Raw genomic sequence first — 20,901 nt, 5'->3', positions numbered from 1 at the left:
ATTTGTCCATGTAATAAGATCCTCTCTACAACTAATGATTCTGAGTGATAGGGTACATGTACCAACAAATGAATTTATATCAAAAGAAATTATCATTTACAGTCTTATTATAACAGACCAGCGTGGGAGTGGAGTTAATACACCAATCATCTTAACTCACCAGTAAATGCAATACACGTTCTTTACACTCATGTGTGTATGTTTCTTTGTTTTGTTTTGTTTTTCATTTTGTGTACATGTTCTCAGCTTTATAGTTTTTTGTTCTTTCCACAAGTTTGTGTTCCTTGGTGCAGTTTGCACTTTGCATGCCTCATCTTTGTTTGCTGTACATCTTAAATTATAACTTTAATATTTGTAGTATCTTTTTCCCATTTCTGTGTTTATGCAGAATCAGATAACTGACCACAGATTATTCAAAGGACACTTACTAATAGTGCATCTGTATCATATGAGTGAAAAGCTTATTGTAGGAAATTGGTTTGCTTCCTTGCAATGTTCATATTTCATGTGCAGTGTATAAACTAGAAAGTGTGCCTCAGTTCTTTTAATAACATTAACAATTATATTTTTATGTCTCGTTTTCAATTTCAGAGACTAGAGTGATGCAGGATGAGGACTTTACATGATGGAAACAGAATATGGTGATATAAATCATCTCATCTTGCATTTAGGGATATAACACCAGCGCAATGTTTCTTTCAGCAGGGCAAAGCGTTAGAGGATAAAAATTACCGGTATGGAGAGCTCTGGTGACAAGCCTGAAGGCTTGTCCCAAGTGTCAGCTGATCCTAACGTGAGACTCACCAGGTCGTTTGAAGAGAATGAGGAGGAGGATGCCTGGATGTGGGATTCCACACTGTCCCTGGAAGATGAAGAGGAGGAGGAGAGGGACAGATTGATGCCCTTCGGTCTGAACCAGTCATGGCCGAGGGCATCCGCTGCATCCTTGCAGCCCAAGTCAGCTCCCGTGCGGAGAGAGAGGAAACTCCTGAGGCAAATCAGTCAGGAGTCTCTGGATGAGTCCACTAACCTGCTCATTGATCACGTTGTCATGCTCCCGGACCTGCCAAAGGCGCAGGCAGTGGAACCACACTTGATTCTTTCATCTCTACCACTGGAAGGTGATGATTGCATCGGGGAGGAAGAAGAGGGGGAGGGGGAGGAGAAGACTCATGCTGCTGTGTTCAAGCCAGTAATGGAAGCAAGGTCAGTAGTCGCAGATGACAATGGAAATAATGCTAGTGATGAAGTCAAGCATGGTGCTGAAGCTAAGACTCAGGTCACAGATAGTAGTCAACATCATATTCTCCAAAATAGTGAAGAGATAGATCCACGTTTAAGTCATTCCCACAGTTCAGAATATGATACAACAGAAGAAAATTCATGTAAAGCCATAGAACAAAGCATAGATAGCATAGCTTTAGCCGAAGGGGAAGAGTTTCAAGATGCAAAGACAACAGAAAACACTAGCTCTGTAAAATCACTACCTCTAGAAGCATGGATAAGCAAGGATCAGGAAAGTCACAGTGCAGCCAAAATAGATGCAGAAACTGACGATGTGAGCAGTGAAAGGGCCACATTTGAGTCACTGAATTCTATGCAACCAGCAGAGGAAAACCTACAGGAGGAGACTAATTCAGGTGTATACCAAAGTCACCATGACCATATCATCATTGACACACCCAAGGAGATTCCCCAGGATCTTGGTCTCCTGGGCAGAAGTGAGCAGACAGTAATCGACGACCCGGCCGGCGTGAAGAAGAAGTACCCTCCCACAGTCAGGAAGAAACCTCCGCTCCTGAGGAAGGTAAGCCAGGAATCGATCGAAGAGTCCACCAACCTCCTGCTGGATCACATCGTCGTGATGGACCTCCACCAGGAGCAGGAGATGATGGACGAGGATGATGAGGATGCCCAAAGAAGATGTCCATTCTTGGTAGATATAAAGGAGACACCCCTCCTTAGGGATGATGATGATGGGGGGCTAGAAGAGGAATTGGAAGAACGATTCATCTACAGAGGAGAAGTTGACAGTTGCGATGAGGAGGAGGAAGGGACTTGGGAATGCTTGCCTTCCAGTGATTTAACCAAAGTGACCACTGCTTCGATCATTTCTGACCAGGCTGCAAGCACTCTGCAGGTGAATAGCAAAGTTTCCCATTAATCAGTCATGAAAATGTACAAGCGCTTTTTAATCCAATGTGGAGCTTTCAGTGACTTCACCCTGAAGAAGAATGGACTGCCTGACTTAAAACAATCTTGAAAGGATGCTCACAAGAAATTATTTCGTGAGAAAATTGGCAATCCTATTATTTGTTGTAGAAAATAGTGCACCCTCCTATCTTCTTGATCCAACTTTGTGCCTTTGCATGCGCATGTCTATATTGGGATGGGTTATGTTTTTCATCTAAACTTTTCTGATTACATTTGTTTGAATAGTATAGTTTATCATTCTTGCATTGATGGGAATATTCATATCCTTTGACAGGGATTACAATAGGCATTGTATGGTGGAGGTAACCTGCCAATTTATACAATATCATTAATTCAATCACTGAAAGAAAAAACTCACTAATTCAATTAATTTTTGTCAAAACATGAAGCATGACAACCAATTTCCAATTCCAATTGTTGAAAATCATGCAAGGACACTTGACTTTCACAAGTTGAATGCTTTAATCTTCAAATCTGTACACACTGAACTTTCATCAAACTTGGTGCATAAATGATGCACATATTTCACAATGTACAGATTTGCTTTGGGCAATCTGGATATGTAGGTGTGTAGGCACAATCTCGTGAACGTTATGTTCAAAGGGCTAAGCGATATTTCTTGATTACACTGTTCACATATACAGACTGATGATATACCATCATGATGTCAGGTGTAGGCCTACCAGTAATAAATGATGAGTGCTATTTGCATTTTGTATGCACTGGAATAAAATGGAATAGTTAGAAATGAGGCCAGAGTTTTAAGAATTAGTCATATCATATATGGTAAAGCTGTGCGTACAATCATGACAAAGATTGGATAAAATATCATTTTTACAGCAAACTATTGTAAATGTATGTTACCGTAATGAAATGATACTTTTAAATAGAAATTGAAAAGAGAAGAAGAAATGAGAGATGGACCCCTTCAATTTTGCAGGAAATAGACCTGATACGGGTAGACCTGGATGATGCGATTCGCGATTTTCAGAATCTGAAACACGAGTTTCCCGATCGATGCGCTGACTTTGAGGGTATGCAATTCCTCAAGGATCAGGAGTGTGTCAGAGATGGTTTCACTGACATTTTGCAGGACGATCAGGACAGCGAGTCAGATGAGAGCGCCTGCTGCTTCAGCCGAATCCCTGAGGAGATTGTTCTCCACATCTTCAAGTACTTGTCCCGAACCGAACTATGCACGTCGGTGGCGCCCGTTTGCAAGGCGTGGCACCACCTGGCCCTGGACCCGCTGCTCTGGCAGCACCTGGACTTCTCCAGCAGGACCAGCATCCACCCGGAGGTGATGCGGGCGGTCCTCCGAAGGTGTACACTCCTGCAGAGCGTGACCTTCCACGGCCGCGACGAGGTGAGCGCCTCGGAGATACAGGCGCTCGTCGAATACTGCCCCGGCGTCCGCGAAATCGACCTCGGCTTTGTCAGCAGCGTCCACGACGCCATGTTCAACACCCTCATCAGCGGCTGTCCCAGGCTCACGTCGATCAATGTCGAGGGCTGTGACCAAATCACTGATAGTCTCATCTCAAGGCTCATCTTGCTGCCAAGGCTCAAGACACTGAACCTGTCTCACTGCACGAAGCTGACGGACGAAGCAGTGTTTGAGATTGCCAAATTTTTTGATCATCTGGAGGAGCTGGACATCAATGGAATTCCATGGATAACTGACAGGTGAGTGAACCCTATACTGGTACTCAGAGTTAATCTTTTCAGGCCTAACATCTCAAAATGGCATTGACAATGTGTAAGAGCAGGTTGCCTCTAGTAATATGATGGTTAAAATGTGACAGAAAAGTAATGATAAAGATTTTTGTGTTCACTGACTTGAATTATTTAAGCAGGGTTTTTGACAGATATTGTTCATAGTCTCTTATATTAAATAGTTTTTATATTTGTCCTCTGTTTTACTCCATTTTCAATGTGAGGAGGTTTTGTAGCCTGCCTATTTCTTTTCTTTTTCTTTTGGTGGTTTCTCTTTTTCTTAGTAGTCTCTTTTGCAGACCTTTTGTTGTTACTGTTTTCCTTCTCATTTGTAATGGACATGGATTTTCTGTAATTTTACAGGAAGGAATTTTTTAAAATCACAAATCACATCAAGTCAACTAGAAAGCCATGATAAGCAGTGCTGGAATGCCAAGTTACATGACTTACACATCTCCAAAATTATCACACTGCTTTATATATATTTCTGATTTCGTTCAAATTTTCACTGATATACTGCTTGTATCCTGATTCACTGCATGGTGAATTACTGTAAGTAAAGGAAATAGATGCCTACAAGTGCGAGGTCTTTGAAATCTTTATTTTAACACATCTCAGGGCGGTGGAAATGCTCACTCAAGAGCGACAAGCCACTCTGCGCTGCCTGCGGCTGGACGGTGCCGAGTTGACCGATGTGTCTGTCCACCAAGCCATGCAGTGCCCCAACCTCAGCGAATTTGAAGTCTTCTTTTGCGAACAGCTGACTGATGACACGCTGCAAAGCTTACGGGTAAGTGCATCTATCCATCCTTTGATGAAATAAATCGGTAATACATGTACAGGGGACTCCTGTCATAATGAAGTTCTGGGGAGCGGCAGTTCTCTTTCGATGTATCAAAATTTTACTATAACAGCTGAACACTGAAGTACACAAAGATTGTAGACAATCATTTTGGGACATGATTGTCGTTCTCTTGTTGTAACAACATTTTTGTGACAGCTGTATTTGTTGTAATGATAGTGCAGTGTATAAAAGCAGAACTGGACTTCCCAGAAATATGATTTGATAATAATAATAATGATAAATAGAGAGACTCTTATTAAGCGCTCATTCTACCTAAAAAGATACTCATGGCACTGTAGAATAAGAGTACATTATGTATCACAGAAGATATAAGAAAAACAAACAAACAATATACGTACATTGTTTGTTTCCTATCTGTCATTTATATTCAAACCATTCTTGTTAATCTTGCTTTTCTTAGTTTTGCAAACATATCCTTACATATTAACCCTATTTTAACTGGGTTATTTGAGACCAAGTTTTTACTGAGGGGGGTCAATTTGACCCCCCCCCCCCCCCCCCCAGATCTCGGCCGCCGATTGCACGATCGCCTTAAAATTTGGCCTAAACATAGAGCCGGATGTCAACTACAAGATAACATGGTCATACAGTAGAAAAATATTGACTTTTTATTTTGAATAAATTGATTATGCAAATTTATGCGTGAAATCATAGTTTCACCTGTAACTCCATTAAAAAGGCTGAACGATTGCGTAAGTTTTGTGTCAGAATTCCTCAAGAGACATAAAACAATTTTCTTGTAAGAAAATAGCACAATCAAAATCAATTTCATTTGTTTTTTTATTGTTTTGTTAATTTCTTATATGTTTTATTGTTTTTCCGACCTTTTGTTTTCTATCGTTTTTTGGCCAAATTTGTTGCAGGGACTCTTTCAAGCTTATCTACATTAGAATTGATTGATTTCTATGATTAAAAGCTGAAATAATCTCATTTATATCAATTTAACAAAAAAACACAATTTGCATTGGATTTGCACATGATAACGTGAATTTGAGCTGTTTTTTGGGGTTGACATGCATATGCAAAACATTACGTAACTTCAGAACGGTGTACCCGGATGTTGCAGATTTGGTCTCAAAATATGCGGGAAACTTTAATGAAAAAAGTCATGAAACGGCGTGGCAAAACTTTTGCGCATCGCGGAATCGCGACTCGAAGTGTCAAGGGGGGGTTCAATTTTACCCCCCCGTTACTATAGGGTTAAGAAATGTGCACGTGTATACCAGTGCAACACATATCAAGTTGCATCCCATCTGTCTCATTACAAATACATTGTCCTTTTTGTCTTGTCCTTTGTTGAATCCATCCAGGACTGGGGCAACCCTGCCCACCTTCTGTTCCACAAGGGTAAGGAGTTCACAGAGTCCGCCCTCGCCAGCCTCTTCCTGTCCCCCCACCTGTCTGGCCTGACCTTCCTCGACCTGTCAGAGTGTTCGGAGCTTAAGGATCAAGGGCTCATAAACATTGCCCACAGGTGAGGATGTGTCTTCTTTATCCGGATGCATTGATTGATACTTTCTGCATCCGTACTGGGCATTTACAATACGGACGTGAAACTAAATTATTCAAAGGAAATTTAAATTGGAATTGAATGTAGCCATGAAATAAGGTTAATCAGAAAGAAAATCAGAATTAATGCAATTTTGTGTACCAAATCAGCAGAGCATCCATAACTTGTGCCAAATTTGTTTAGATATTCTCAAATGATTGCTGTAGTTCTAAAAAGCAGTTATTCCATGGCTAATCAAAGACAAGAAATCACTGATTGTTACCACTCATTGCAGAGTTACCTGTAATTGTACTGTCACCATCAGGAACGGCGCAGTGTTTTCAAAAGTGTGGCGGCCCACTTCCGGGTTTCATGAGCCAACAAAGTGATGACACCTTATGTATTCCTTTGTATGGTGCACAAAAAGTGTGGGGGCCCGAGCCCCCACGGCCCCCACGGCTGCGCCGGCCCTGACCATAGTTTTATGCAACGGGGCCCTGGTCTCAGAGGCTGTGTGGGTGATTATCTCGTATCAGGGCAATTACCCTCCTTAGGACAATTACCCTCTGGCTAAATACTGGTTAGTGATTAGGTATGGAGTATTAAAAGATTTGGGTTAGGATTAGGTTAAGGGTTAGAGTTTGGGTTAGGGTTAGGATTATGTTTAGGATTAGGATTAGGGTCAGAGGAAGGGTCTTGGGTAATTGGTAATTGTCCAGGGGGTAATTGCCCTAGAACCGATTATCTGTGTAGAGATTTGGCCTCTGAAAATTTGTTTTCGTCATGAAATGCAATAAGATACCCGTACATCCTCTTGTGATGGGGTTTATGATTATGTGTGTGTGTGTGTGTGGGGGGGGGGGGGGGGGGGGCATAGCTTTCCAATGTATTCTTCCATTGGTGTAAAATCCACATTACCAGTGGCCAGCTATCTCCATTCTTCACAGGTGTCCGTATCTGAAACATCTCGCTGTGGAATGGTGCTGGTTCATCACAGACGTGGGACTAGTAGAAGTCTTGGACAACTGCAGGTATAGTCTGTGCGATGTCTGCAGTGGCTTTAACATACATGCTAATTTTCATCTTTCTCATATTATTTGGGCACAGACAGAACACTGAGAAGGACATGCAAAAATTGATTACTCCTATTATATACCAAGAATTGGTATTTCTGGGAAAAAAAAAGAGAGGAAAATCATGATAATTGGTGACTTTTGTGTACAAACAGAATAGAGAGCTGCTTAACACCTAAATGTAAGTCACAGAGAGTTGCCAAGGAAGTTGTCTAACTCTATAGACTCAGGCGGTTTGTAAGGTGATTGTGTTTGGGTTTTTTCGGGAGGGGGGGAGGGGTTTGCTTGTCCAATTTTCTCCCCAAAATTTTCTCCGATTTACATAACGCCAAACGTGTACCAGAATGGACTTTCCCTTTGATAAAGAGAAGTTTGGGTCTGTATCCTCAGGTACCTGGAACATCTGGATCTGCTTGGCCTCCATGCCATCCTGGGACACTGCCTTGCTGACATTCCTACCAAACTCCCGCAGCTGACCTACCTGGATCTCAGACAGTGCAATAGGGTAAGCTTGGCTCTTTTAACCCTTTGTGTGTTTTGGGTGTCCATTGGCACAGTAGACCCCATAGCACCACACACACTTTCCAAAGTCCCTGCCACAGAAAGGGTTAATCATGGGAGACCATGACTTTATCCATAATGGCATCTTTGCCAACTTCTGTTAATTCTTCAATGATTTATTCAACTTTTGATTAAGGGGCAACCCCATGAGGAAGAAAATAACCTTCATTCTACTACATCAAGGGGGTTGTTTCATAAAGCTGTTCTTAAAGTTTCGAACGACTTAAGAACGACTGATGATCAGTTCTTGTGCTGAATTATTGAAATTCTGATAAGTATAGCACATCAGAACTGATCACCAGTCATTTGTAAGTCGTACTTAACTTCAAGAACAGCTTTATGAAACACACGCCACAGCTCTTGTACCGAATGAATACTTGATCATATCAAAGGAAATTACCAATTCTTTGTGACGAAATACAGTTGGGATTTATATGTCAGTATCTTGTTTCTCGGAAGAAAAAAAAAGAAGAAGAATGCTCTATAATGCAAACACCAAAAATTATATAAAGGAAAACCAATTTCCAGGACAGTGGGCTCTATAATGTGTTTTTTGTATATCATGTCCATCGTCTACCTTCAACAGTATTCTTCTTCTCACCATAAAGGCAAGCAGGTCACATATTTCAGATTTGTGAATGCACCTTTTTCCACATGATATAGAGAAATAGATCTAAGTATCAGAAAGCACATATGGTGCAAGTAATACAATGTTGTTTACAGCTTGGAACAAGGAAAAAACAAAATGAATGAGTCTAGTTTAATTGTATTTATGAAGGACTGTTAAGTGGAGGTATGTGTGTTTGCATTCAAAGGAGTATCTGAGAGGTTGTTTTCACCACAACACTGCAAAGACTTAACAGTGATGTGTTTGTGCCAAAAGTGTGTCAGCTACAAATGGAATTGACCCCCTTCTTCCAAGCTAACGGTGCATGCAGGGGGTGTCTTTTGAAGTGCCATTTGTGTCGTTTACAATTTGATGTATGCTCACTAAACCTTTTATATGCGAATGATTTCCTTTTTTTAAGGGTGGGTGGAGTGCAATTCCTATTACAAGCCTAATACTATTATCACTAACAGTCATAAAAAGAGCTTGTGAAATGTTTGTCAAGAAGTATTTCAAATGATGTCAATTCACTGCGATCCATTGATTACCTCTGTAGGGGGGCAATTTGTTAATACAATATGTGCACTAAAAGCTCAGAACCACATATAAAGAAAAACATAGAATGTATGTTGACCACACCGAGTGAATTTTTTAACAATCACTCCCGTGTTTGCATTCATATATCAAGGTCAGTCCTTTATTACTGGTAACAAAATGCTCGTTTCATAAGGAGACCACAAGGGGTCGAAGGGGGGGGGGGGGGGGGTGAAAATACACAACACATACAATTGTATGCCGTCTTTGCAGGCAGTTTTGCCAGCATGAGGTCACGTTAATCTCCTTCCATATTTTCATGGGTCAACTCCTGCTAAATCGCCAGCACAAGAGATACAGCCCAATCAGCTATCATGCTTTTTGTCAGAGTGTACAATTTGTATATCCTAAAAGCGTTGTCAGATTTGTCTTGTTCAGCTTGATGTATCTTTGCTTTTAATATCGGCGATTTAAGTACTTACTTCATAACAACTGTGAATATTTCACGAAAACTTGAAGTTGGTCAAAATAGATGTATAAAAAAGTCAGTATAAAAAGCAATGGTGAGAGAAGTTTTATTATTTCAAGACAATCATTGCCACTCACAAATAAACAATATCCATCTTATGTTTTCTGTGTAATTCAAGGGAAAGCATTCATTCTGAGGTTTCTTTATCATTCAAAGTATACTGTATTAGAGTCATTGGGTAAAAAATGAACACAAAAATTACTGCCATAGAATTTCCCAACCTGTCCTTACAGTACATGCTTTGGAAAACAATTTGCATAGGGAGCACATAGTGTACACACTGACACCAATAATACACTGTACAATCAAGTATTCTGTTACAAAGTTTTTATTTCTTTATGTTGAACAAGAGTACTCTCTAATTCACAACATTAACTCTACAGAAAACAAATTCCACAATGAATTTGCCAAGCTTTTTTTCTTAGCGCTGTAGTTTAAAACTTTTCAAGTCAGCTCACAGCTCTCTTTACGAAATAAATATTGCCACAATAAAAGTGCAGTGCTACCATGTACCAGATTTTGTGTTTGTGATTAAAGCAACACTAGTTATTCCAGTTGTGCATTGTAACATTTATTAGACAGAATTATCATGATTGGATACTTGTGTTATGTGACTGTATAACAGTGCAGTAACTAACAATCATGTAACTGTGCTTCATCTTCATCATGACAAATCACAGCTACATATAAAACACGTGCCCAAAACAAAAACAATAACAAGAATACAGACTCCAAATTACTGCCCTCATCTCATTGGGCGATTTTTCTGTCGTACTAGAGTATGTACGTGAAATTTGGATGATTTTTTTCGCATTATAATGTATAAACTGAAACTTTTAATTCATATCAGATTTTTATCTCATTCCTTTGTGTCTTGTCATCACTTCATATATATATGTCATATTCTTGAGCATTCGGGGAATTTATCACACAAAAAAGAAAATTCACACATAAAGACGAAATCAGTCTCAGATTGAAAAAAGAAGAAGAAATTCCATCCAAACTTTGAAAAAAAACAAAAAAACTGTAGAAATGCATCAAATAAATCTGGGTTCAAATTTGATGAGATTCAATGTCGCTTTATTGTCTGACATTGAAACAGCACCTCCATATATCAAGTGACTCATAGATACAGAGCTTAATACCAAAGTCTGAAATATTGAAAACCTTTAACCAGGAAATACCTGTACACAATGCTGATAAAGAGCCATGCACAAGTAAAACACACACACACACACACACACACACATACAGACGGAAATGATAATTTATACAATCGTCAAAAATATAGCATCTTCAGTATTACTGATTGATGAATTTCTTTATTCAAATCCTGTGAATGATGAATGTCTTACATTCAACTAAAGTGTACATGTGAGCAGATGGATGGAATATTCAGCCCCACATCAACAATAGTCAATACATGTACATTCATTTTGTGGCAGTATTCACATGTATGGCTGCAATTTTACTTCCTGTCTTTTTCCATTTCCCCTTCCTCGGAGATGTCCCCGCATGTAATTATGCTGACATGAAAAGACTATTATTATTGTCATTAGTTTTATTATTATCATTGTATTATTATTGTCATTATCATAAACACTATCATTTTTTCTCTGTTCTTCCAGATAACAGATGCAATGCTGGTGAAGATGGTACATGACAAGCCAGACCTGCTGATAGTGAACTATTATGGTGAAGAAGTGACGCATGACAACATCCCCAGCACCCTGGTCCTTTGAGGATGCTATGAGGTATGAGCATTATGCAACCATTCCCCCCTTTCTTTCAAACCAAGCCCCCCCCCCCCCTTACATTGTGGATTACACTACGCATTTCTACATCACTGCAGGAGATAACTCTGCTTCTTCTTAATTTTTTTTTTTGGGTATTTTGCTAACTAGTGACTAATTTTTATCTTCTCCAGGCTGTGCATGCATGTAAAAAATAAATAAGGAAGGAATGTTATAAGTGAAAATTCAGTCTATGCCACATGTTTTCTTTCTTGCAAATGCCTAGTACTTCAGGATGACATGTAATACTCTCTGTATTCTTTTGTCTAAATACAGCAACCTTACTCAAATACATTTTGAGAACACTTCAAAACTGTATGCTCCACGAACTTGGCATAAAGCCATTGATTTACAGTCTTACTTTGTCTGGGTGAAATTTATTTTGACATTGAAAACAAATACCATATCTGGGAATGTTACAAGTTGACTTAGCATATTCACAGTTAATGATGTTCACAGTAACTTCAGATTTCACTTGAAGCATGTCCTACTTTTTAGACACAAACAAGACATAAGAAGTCAACGTAAAACTAAGTGTTCTACATATTGAAAATATTAAGAGGGACAAAAATATGTTAAGAGTGCATGATGCACTAAATTATGATATGATCATTTCAGTATCACATGCTAGTGATTGCATCAGGTCCTTCCATACAGTAGCACATACAGGTAACCATTTCCTATTCAGCCATTTCTTCGATGTAATGCTTCAATTGTCTAGGCACCACGTGTAGGCATTCTGGAAGATGCGTAGCCATGGCGACGCTTTGAGGTCCCGCCTCCAGTCTTGAGGCATCCACGGCCACTGCCAAGTCAGCGTGCACCGCTCCGGATGGGGCATCATCGCCAGGTGCCTGCCGTCCGGGGAGCAGAGCGCCGCAATGCCCTGCGGAGAGCCGTTGGGGTTCAACGGGTACTGCATGGTCACGGTGCCCTCGTCGTCCACGTAGCGCATGGGAGCGAGGTGGTTCGCAATAACCTGGGACTGGATCCAATCCGATGCAAACTTCATCTTGCCTGCCATGTGAAAGAGAGTGGATAACACGCTTTGTAGCTTTCACAAATACATTTCCCTTTTTAATTTCTCCCCCCTGCCCCCCACTAACTTAGATGTACGTGTATGATATCTTGTCATCTCCTCCTTTCCCAGAGTGGGAGCATCTGCCATCCAACTCACAAACTTGCAGTTTGACCATGGAGATTACAGGCAAAGTCTGTTACCTGACATTGATTTCTCAAACATAGCCTCTTGTGAGACTCGTGACTCTTCAAAAACATAATCTCCTCACGAACACAGAGGTGAATAGGAAGCTGCATGGTCTTTGGATTTTGTACTGTTCACAGTATTACACATGTGGTTAAAGCATGTAACAAGAGAACATCACCTCAACTCTTTGGGCATTTTAACTCTATGCACATATAGGAGATAATTTGTAGAGATTGTCGAAAGTTTGCAACAAAGGAAGAAATAAACTTGTCTTTTCATATTTGTACATATTTGTACATACATGTGTAAATGGTAATAGACTCTATATGCATGTGTGTGAATTGTTTCTTGAATAGTCCGTCCAAACCTCATGCCACAAGGAAAGGCTGAAATTTTCCTTTATACTAACTAGTTAACAATATCAAATCAATATATTTAGTCTTGTTTATATTCTTAGTCATGTTTGCATGTTATGTAGCTTATGTTTCTACAGGCAACTGCATGAGAAAAAAGGTCAATTTTTTTCTTTCATTTATTAGGCCACACAAGACAACCTGGAATTACAGAATAATGTATGGAAGAGTAAAGATGAGGATTCAGCGTTTTCCATGTTTGAAACATACCAAGGTATGCTGTATCTTCATTGAATATTATGCATATTGTATTGCTGTAGAAACCAGGGTCTATTTCTGGCATTTCAAAGACGTTTCTATTACCCATTACATTAGGGTGACCTCAGGCTGCAGGTTTGCTACACAATTGCTGCAAGAATTGTTTTCACATTGTCCTGGTTCCTGATTCAGGTTAGGAAGGTTATTACAGTGGACTCCCATTATAATGAAGTCCTCGGGACCGCAGTTTTCTTTCGTTGATATCAAAATTTCATTATAAGCGAATAAATAAACAATAAAAATACATAGAAGGGATAATGTTGGGCCTGATTTATTACTTTTGTCGTAACAGGAATTTTGTTATAATCGTGTTCGTTATAACGGGAGTGCACTGTACCACTCGTAAGTAAGCATGTATAGGGAAACCTCATTATAATGGGCTGCTTCTCTGAGAACACTGAAATTTTCTTGTTATATCAGGTTACTTGTTATAGTCAGGGACAAAAAAAAAGACGGTATCTTGCTATATCCAATCTCTTGACAACAAGGTTCCACTGCATCAAAATTGAATACACTACACTCCCATTATAACAAACACGGTTATAACGAAATTCCGGTTACAACAAGGTAAAAATTCAGGCCTTAACATCACCCGCTCTATGTTTTTGTCTATCTGTTCGGTTATTACGAAATTTCAATAAAACAAAACTGCCGGTCAAGAGAACTTTGTTATAAGGGAAGTCGATTGTACTAAAAGTAGGCCTGCTCTAAAGGACTTGGTCCCTCTCCACCTAATATTCTCCAGTACTCACCTTCCCCGTGAGCCACCCAGATACCTAGAACAGAGTCCTCCATTCCCCGTAGCATTAGGGCAGGACTCTTTTCCAGCTTGACGGTGACGAAGCGAGACTCGTACCTCTCTGAGGTGTTGTGGTCCAAGAAGACGCCCTGCTTGCAGGCAGCTAAGAGGAGAAAACAAAAGTCTCTAATGAAATCTAGCCATGTTCACAGGGTCATGTCATTGTCGAAGATAGGCAAATTAATTTCAAACTGTGAGTTATGTTTACATGGTGCTCATCTTTGATGATGGGACTCTTAGATACACTCTGATAAGATCTGGAAGTGCAGTCAGTGTGCCACACGCAATGACCCCTTAACGGGAAGTACTTCAGCCTTCACAAAAGTTAATGCTAACCATGAGCTTATTCTTTATTCAACTGCATTCACACGGGCCCACTAATAACACTTCAAAGTGGGTTTACTTCATATCAATATATGTGTGTACTGTTGGGAGTGTCGCTCTAACTTTATTACAAGTTTTGTTCACATTGTCCCTCACTTGAAATTAGAGGTCCTTGGGGCACTGCTTCCATCAAAGTTAGCTAAGTTACCCAGCTCTTTGTGAACATTAATACTAAATGATGTTATTAATTGTCTATCTTGCATTGTTAATTTACCATTGTGATCCATGAACACGGCTTGCTTCCAATTGCATAAACATTAGTACAGTACTTTATGTATTACAGCAAGAGCCCAGCAGCTAGAAGGATACCAGTTGGAACTGCGAGCACTTGTTGCAGTATCGATATGAATTCTGAACATTTGTGGCATTATAAGTCTCAAGATTTTGTCAGGATGCCCTTGAAAATAGTCTTGCCGCTTCATGATTCAAGGTGTTATCTTCATGTTCGGGCATTTATTATTCTTATCATGAATGGCTCGTGTGACACTGTACAGCTGTAATATGTACACATATTTAATTAGCATGATGAGAATGTACCCATTTATTAAGTGTATACAACAGTGTTTGACTGTACAACAGCGCTTTCCTGAATGATCTATTAATCCATAGTAATGCATGCTATAACTGTGATTACTGGTATGTGCAGAATTATGTAAGCTTACCGCTGCATTGCGATAAATTGTTTGAATTATATGTGTCATTTTGTCTTTCAATTTTATTTTGCATAATAAAGCAGAAACAAATCATACACTTTCTACTGTCTTATCTACAAATTATTAGCATTTCCCATTGTGATTTGCATGTGAAATGAGATGTCTTTGAGTCATGATTGCTATCACAGATATATCACTTTATCAATGTGGCAAAAGAGAAAAGTGTGACCAAGTGCTTATGCAAATAGGGCAAAGGATGAACACAATTTAGCTTGTGAGTTATAGATTAAAATTTTCTCTAACTTTCCTTGAAAAGTTTACTTTATTTTAGAGTTCATTTCCATTTTCACCACCTCATTCTTCATGACCATATTTACTACCTTCTCAGGCAAACCTGACAATTTTCTTAATTTTCAGAGAAAGTCTTACATCATAATAGTGATTTGAATAAAAGGGTAAAATCTAAAGGAAATCCACCCTAAAAATAAATAAACTCCAAAAGAAAGAGAGAAAAAAAATCCCTACAGAACGTTTAAAAAATGACAAAAAGCGGATAAGAAATAAGGAAGAAATATTGAGATTTCACTTTTTTTTCGGAAAACATTGCTTGACCAGCCCTTGTGAATATTCAAATGAGTGAGTTGATGGTGTCATGCCCTCACAATTTTTTCATGTAAAATATGAATTTGGAAATATTGTTATTTTTAGTTAACACAGGTAAAAGCATATTCCCATACCAAAATATATCAGAGGTAACATTTGTTCTTTTTTATTTGGGTGATTTTATATTGATACAGTGAAATAAAAGATTTTTGTATATGAAATGAAAAAGAAATTGTGAGAGCACGACATCATCAACTTGCTGATTTGAATGTTCATACTGACTGGTCAAGAAGTGTTTTCTGAAAATTTTTGAAATTTCAGAATGAAATAATTTCCATATTTTTATCCAATTTTGATTATTTTTGCACCATTCTGCAGAGATTTTTTTTTTATGCCTCCGCCAACAAAGTGGCCAGAGGCATTATGTTTTCGGGTCGTCCGTCCATCCGTCCGTCCCGTTTGTTTTTGTCGATATCTCAAGAACCGTGAGGTGGTTTTGCATCAAACTTGGTATGAGGGTATATCCTGGGGGGATGATACTTTGTTTGGATTTTAGGGTCACGGGGTCAAAGGTCACAGGTTATTTTGTGACAAAAAAGGTTGAAATTTCATGTTTTTCTCCATATCTCGCAAATGGTTAAAGGTATCTTCATGGAACTTGTGATTATCTAGGGAAGTTGGGGGTCATGGGTCAAAGGTCAGGGGGTAAAAGGTCACGGTCAACTCCTCAAAATATCACTACTTTCCTTATATCTATGCAATGCCTGAAGGATTTTTTTAAAACTTGATGTATGCATGTATAACCCAATATATATTCTGTGGGAAGTTTCTTGCCAAAAGATCAAAGGTCAAAAGGTCAAAGGTCAAGTGAAAGTGCTAAATTGCACTTCTTCCTCCATATCTCAAAAGTAACTCAAGGTATTATCATGAAACTTACATATTCATGCATGTTCTACCTAACAGTGATTCTCTTTGGAACTGTGAGGTCAAAGGTCAAAGGCTAGGTTTAGATAATACTATTTTACCATTTGATACTGAAATTATACTTTTTCTCAATACCTTGAAAATTACTCAATGCATAAACTTATAAAAGGGTCAAAAGTCAAGTAAAAATCATCAGTTCCCCCAAATACCTGCACTCTGACGTTTTAATCATTCATCCAATTGAACCTAGTTCTAGGAAAGTGAACATTCATCACATTTGTAGCAAACCTGTCATTTTAATATTTTGCCAATTGTGTGAAACTGTCATCACACATTGTCAAGACATTGTACTATAGACCTATTAGGAGAACCATGCATTATGGCGGAGGCATACACCAGTCGCCGTAGCGACATTTCTAGTTCTCTTATGAAATTGCTAAAATTTTGTAGTGAATTTCTTCTTTAACCCCATTGAGGATTGACTGATTTTGCTACAACACACATTTCCCATAGGCACCTGCCCGAATATACTCAAAACTAGTCATCAACAGGTTAAAATTACAGCTACCTAAAGAGACAATATTTTTTAATAAAAACACTGTGAAAAGAAAGCAGCTGTTTTGCTGAAATGTGATAAAATATTGAGAATATGTTCGCAAGATAACAATACTTACTGTATTGTCATATATGGTACGTAATCTTCCAGACCTTTTTTTTTAGCACAAAGATGTTATTTTCTTTAATACCAAGCCATCACATTACCACCAACCCATTAATATAACAAAACAAAACAAATCAAGAAAATGGCACATTTCTGCCATGCACCACATGCCCTAGCTACCTTGCTCGCAACAACACACATAGAGTCTGCTCATTCAAACTATTACTCACCTTTGTTGCCCACTGAATCGGCGCCGTCCGGTGCCACCCACCCTAGCAGTCCCATTAGCTGGCAGCCGTTGCACACTCCGAGGGAGAATGTGTCTGGCCTGGCACGGAACGCATCAAACTCGGCACGCACCACCGGGTTGTACAAGATGGCAGCCGCCCAGCCTATTACCAGAGAGCAAGAGGCAATTTTTTATTGTAATCATTACATTATTATCATCGTTGTTGTCGTTGTTGTTGTCATCGTCATCATCATCATATTCATATATCAATACCATAACTGTTTTTTCTATATTCATCTTCCTTTTTTTTCTGTGCAGCGAACTCTTTACATATCCGACAGGAGCACGGGTGACAAAACAGCTCTTGTTCTGCCACAAACTTTCCCATTCCCTCTTTGGGGAGTACTTTGCAAGATTTGTGGGGGCGCAAGATATAAATGAATGGTCGACAGACCTTATTTGTCACAAATACTTGTCCACACACCATACGTCAATTAAGGGCTTGACTGACCTTTGGCTGATCCGCAAACGTCCGCAAAGCTGAAGCCGCCGACGAATGCCACACCGCGGAAGTCGTGCAGGGAGACACTCCCGCTGGCCAGGTCTTGCATGTTGACGTCCCAGGCCTGGAATCCCGCCATATGGAAGGACGCCAGCATCTCGCGGTCCCCGTTACTACCCTCCTCGCGAATTACGGCAACCTTGGGCCGACCTGCATCAAAGTGGAGGTATAAACACTTGATGAAGTTAGTCTCATTTACGCAGAACCTATGCGATTTAAACCATCAACCAGTTTGGAGGCTTCACATAGTCATCAACCTCATTTTAGAATGGGGCACACCTAAAATAGTGTAATGTCAATACAGCTACGGGTAAATTGTGACTTTCATATCATCACACCAATCTTCCCATCATTGCTTTCCTATAATTGGTCACTTTTAGAGTTTTTAATTACCCTTAGCATCTAAATATTTCACTGGCTACCTGCAGAATAAGCCTCATGACTTTCTTTACTTGAGGTGAAAAAAATCATTTAGCTTCACAAATACCAAATAAAAGAACAAAAGCTAGCTATTTAAATAACATAATTTCCTTTAGCTCAAATGAAGAACAAGTGTGTGGTTTCCAAAAATGACAAAAGTCTTCCGTATCAATGGCACTAAAACTCACCTGTGACCTGATCTTGAGGTACCGATGGCTGGGGGTCAAAGGTCAGTTTGTATGGGGGTGCCTTCCTGTGCTTCAGCTGGGCCTCCTCCTCCTCAACACAAGCTGGGTTGGTCTGGAGTCTCTCCAGCTGGAAACTTGTGGCTTCCCACACATCCCTGAGACCAGTCATAGCTGTATCCACCACTGACTCGCCATTGACTGTGATCACAATCTAAAAAATATACGGGGTAATCACCCAATAGTTCAGGAAACAAAAAATCTGTAATGATGATGAAGGCATATCCTTTCTCAATCATAAACCACATTTCTAAGCAGTGCATATGTCGATTTTGTTGTCATGTCACAAAGTACCAGTACATCATATTTGATGATGTCCTATACAGTTAAAAAAAAAAGCTCCTTGGTTGCACAACATGTGTTTTCATGGGCATGATTTCCAACTAGTTTTCACAGTTTTGTCACCTACAGCCAGACATACAACATATATATAACTCCATGCTATGATGGGATATACATATGAATACTGCATTTATCATTCAAAATGCTCAATGACACTTTCTTGTGCAATGCACAATAATGAAACAAAAACATACCTGAAATACTGCATATTTAATTTATATTTCACAGGGTTTACTTCTCATGAATTTTGCAAGTCGGGTGCTACTAGCACATTTCCCTAATAGTAACACACAACAATAGTAAATCTGATCCCGACATGAATGTGACGAGCATGCGCACATTCGTTCGTTCATTACTGTACTCCTCGATAGGGAGTTTGACCACTCACAAAAATTTTCAGGAAGCCCCGATTTGCTAAAAAAACAAATTACACTCGCTAAATATATGGTGTATACAAGCTCTCATGGGGATGACAAAGTACCTTTGGTGAGGATGCTTCTGCCATGGAGTAGCCAATAGCGGTGCAGGGTACATTCATGTCCGAGTATTTCTGACAGACCACCGCTGCATTCTCAGGCGCCACCTCCAGCACCAATCCCAGCTCCTCCGCAAAGAGGTGTTCCAGCGCCGATGCTGAAAATGGGATCAACTTGAGTACAGCACTCATCTCCACATCACTGTCAGAATATTAATCACAGACTTCACCGACTTTTGGCGGTGTGATTACCTCCAGTTTCAATCTCACTTCTCCTAATGACACAACATCATCTTCAACAACTCTACCTCTTTGCATTAATGAAGCCATCACTATCATTATTTCATCACCATTTCTCCATAATCACTCTGCAGTCATCTGCAACATCATTAACATTAATCATCGGTCACAAATATTAGCACTATCATCAGTTCAGCAATAGTATAAGCAATTGCATTTTTTCAGATATGTTCTTCGTATATAATAAGAGTAATACGTCTTTGCGTTTCCTCTTCACCAGATGATTTCTGTCTGTGCCCAAATATTTGAGAAATACAATTGGCAAAATTTTGTGTACAAAACAAAATGGAGAACTGCTTAACACCTACATCACACAAAATTGCCAACTTATTCCCTAAACTTAAACAGATAATAATTGTGTGTGTGTGTGTGTGTGTGTGTGTGTGTGTGTGTCTGATTTTTTTCCCCCAAATTTTCACTGATCTACATCTCTGATTTGTCTGTTTTTAAACATAGCAACAGAGTATCAGGATGGAATTTCCCTTTGAATAACACCCAAACCTCTTTTAATGATCAGCAGGCTAAATGATCCAGGAATCCTCTCCATTTACCTATGCTGTCCAGGAGATTACCAAAACATTCTGGCAATAAATATTCTCATTTCTTTGGTGACCTCCTTTCATCTCAACATCAGTACAAACAGTGAAGTGCAACGACCAACTGACGACAAACCAGCCTATAGGCGTAACTATGTTATCATGCAAGTGTGAAAAAAAAAATGAAACAAGAGCAGAGTACCCACAGCATGCCATCAGACAGACATAAGACTTACATTCCATGGAGAGATTAACATCTATTCCACAGTTTCCGGCAAATGCCATTTCCAGGATACAGGTGACTAGTCCACCATCACTGATGTCATGACCGGCAGACAGAAGACCACCTGGGTGGGTGGGTGAAAGGAAGAGGAATTTGAATCTTTAATGGTAGGTTTTAGCGGTTTAATCAGTGACAAAGACTTGCAAAAAAAAATGTTCACTCAATTAGATACATACACACAAAAATCTAATAACATGGATATGGATAAATGAAACAAAAGTAAAGA

At 39.4% G+C, this 20,901-nt stretch overlaps 2 protein-coding genes across 2 annotated transcripts in view; one reads left to right on the top strand and one right to left on the bottom strand.

Moving 5' to 3' along the window:
• Nucleotides 1-736: 736 nt before the first annotated feature.
• LOC139718289 (uncharacterized) lies at nucleotides 737-12,220 on the top strand. The gene is made up of 8 exons (XM_071629773.1): nucleotides 737-2,140; nucleotides 3,155-3,900; nucleotides 4,549-4,720; nucleotides 6,106-6,269; nucleotides 7,232-7,315; nucleotides 7,748-7,862; nucleotides 11,217-11,342; nucleotides 12,103-12,220. Exons 1-7 carry the CDS (start codon nucleotides 737-739, stop codon nucleotides 11,328-11,330), a joined length of 2,799 nt encoding a protein of 932 aa, XP_071485874.1. The 3' UTR covers nucleotides 11,331-11,342; nucleotides 12,103-12,220.
• Nucleotides 12,085-20,901, bottom strand: part of LOC139718305 (phosphoribosylformylglycinamidine synthase-like) — a 22,620-nt gene continuing 13,803 nt past the window's right edge. The window contains exons 17-23 of the mRNA XM_071629788.1: nucleotides 20,629-20,739; nucleotides 19,563-19,714; nucleotides 18,683-18,893; nucleotides 18,024-18,224; nucleotides 17,514-17,675; nucleotides 14,012-14,161; nucleotides 12,085-12,398 (exon numbers count right to left, since the gene is read on the bottom strand). Coding sequence (XP_071485889.1) covers nucleotides 12,091-12,398; nucleotides 14,012-14,161; nucleotides 17,514-17,675; nucleotides 18,024-18,224; nucleotides 18,683-18,893; nucleotides 19,563-19,714; nucleotides 20,629-20,739 — 1,295 coding nt within the window. The 3' untranslated portion in view covers nucleotides 12,085-12,090. The remainder of the gene's footprint in view (nucleotides 12,399-14,011; nucleotides 14,162-17,513; nucleotides 17,676-18,023; nucleotides 18,225-18,682; nucleotides 18,894-19,562; nucleotides 19,715-20,628; nucleotides 20,740-20,901) is intronic.

This window comes from Diadema antillarum, unplaced genomic scaffold, assembly GCF_040938485.1.
Source record: "Diadema antillarum isolate AM-2024a unplaced genomic scaffold, OU_Dant_1.0 scf00000092, whole genome shotgun sequence".
In the NCBI taxonomy this organism is placed as follows: domain Eukaryota; kingdom Metazoa; phylum Echinodermata; class Echinoidea; order Diadematoida; family Diadematidae; genus Diadema; species Diadema antillarum.
The sequence above is the reverse complement of the archived record's forward strand: the minus strand, read 5'-3'. Positions and strand labels throughout refer to the sequence as shown.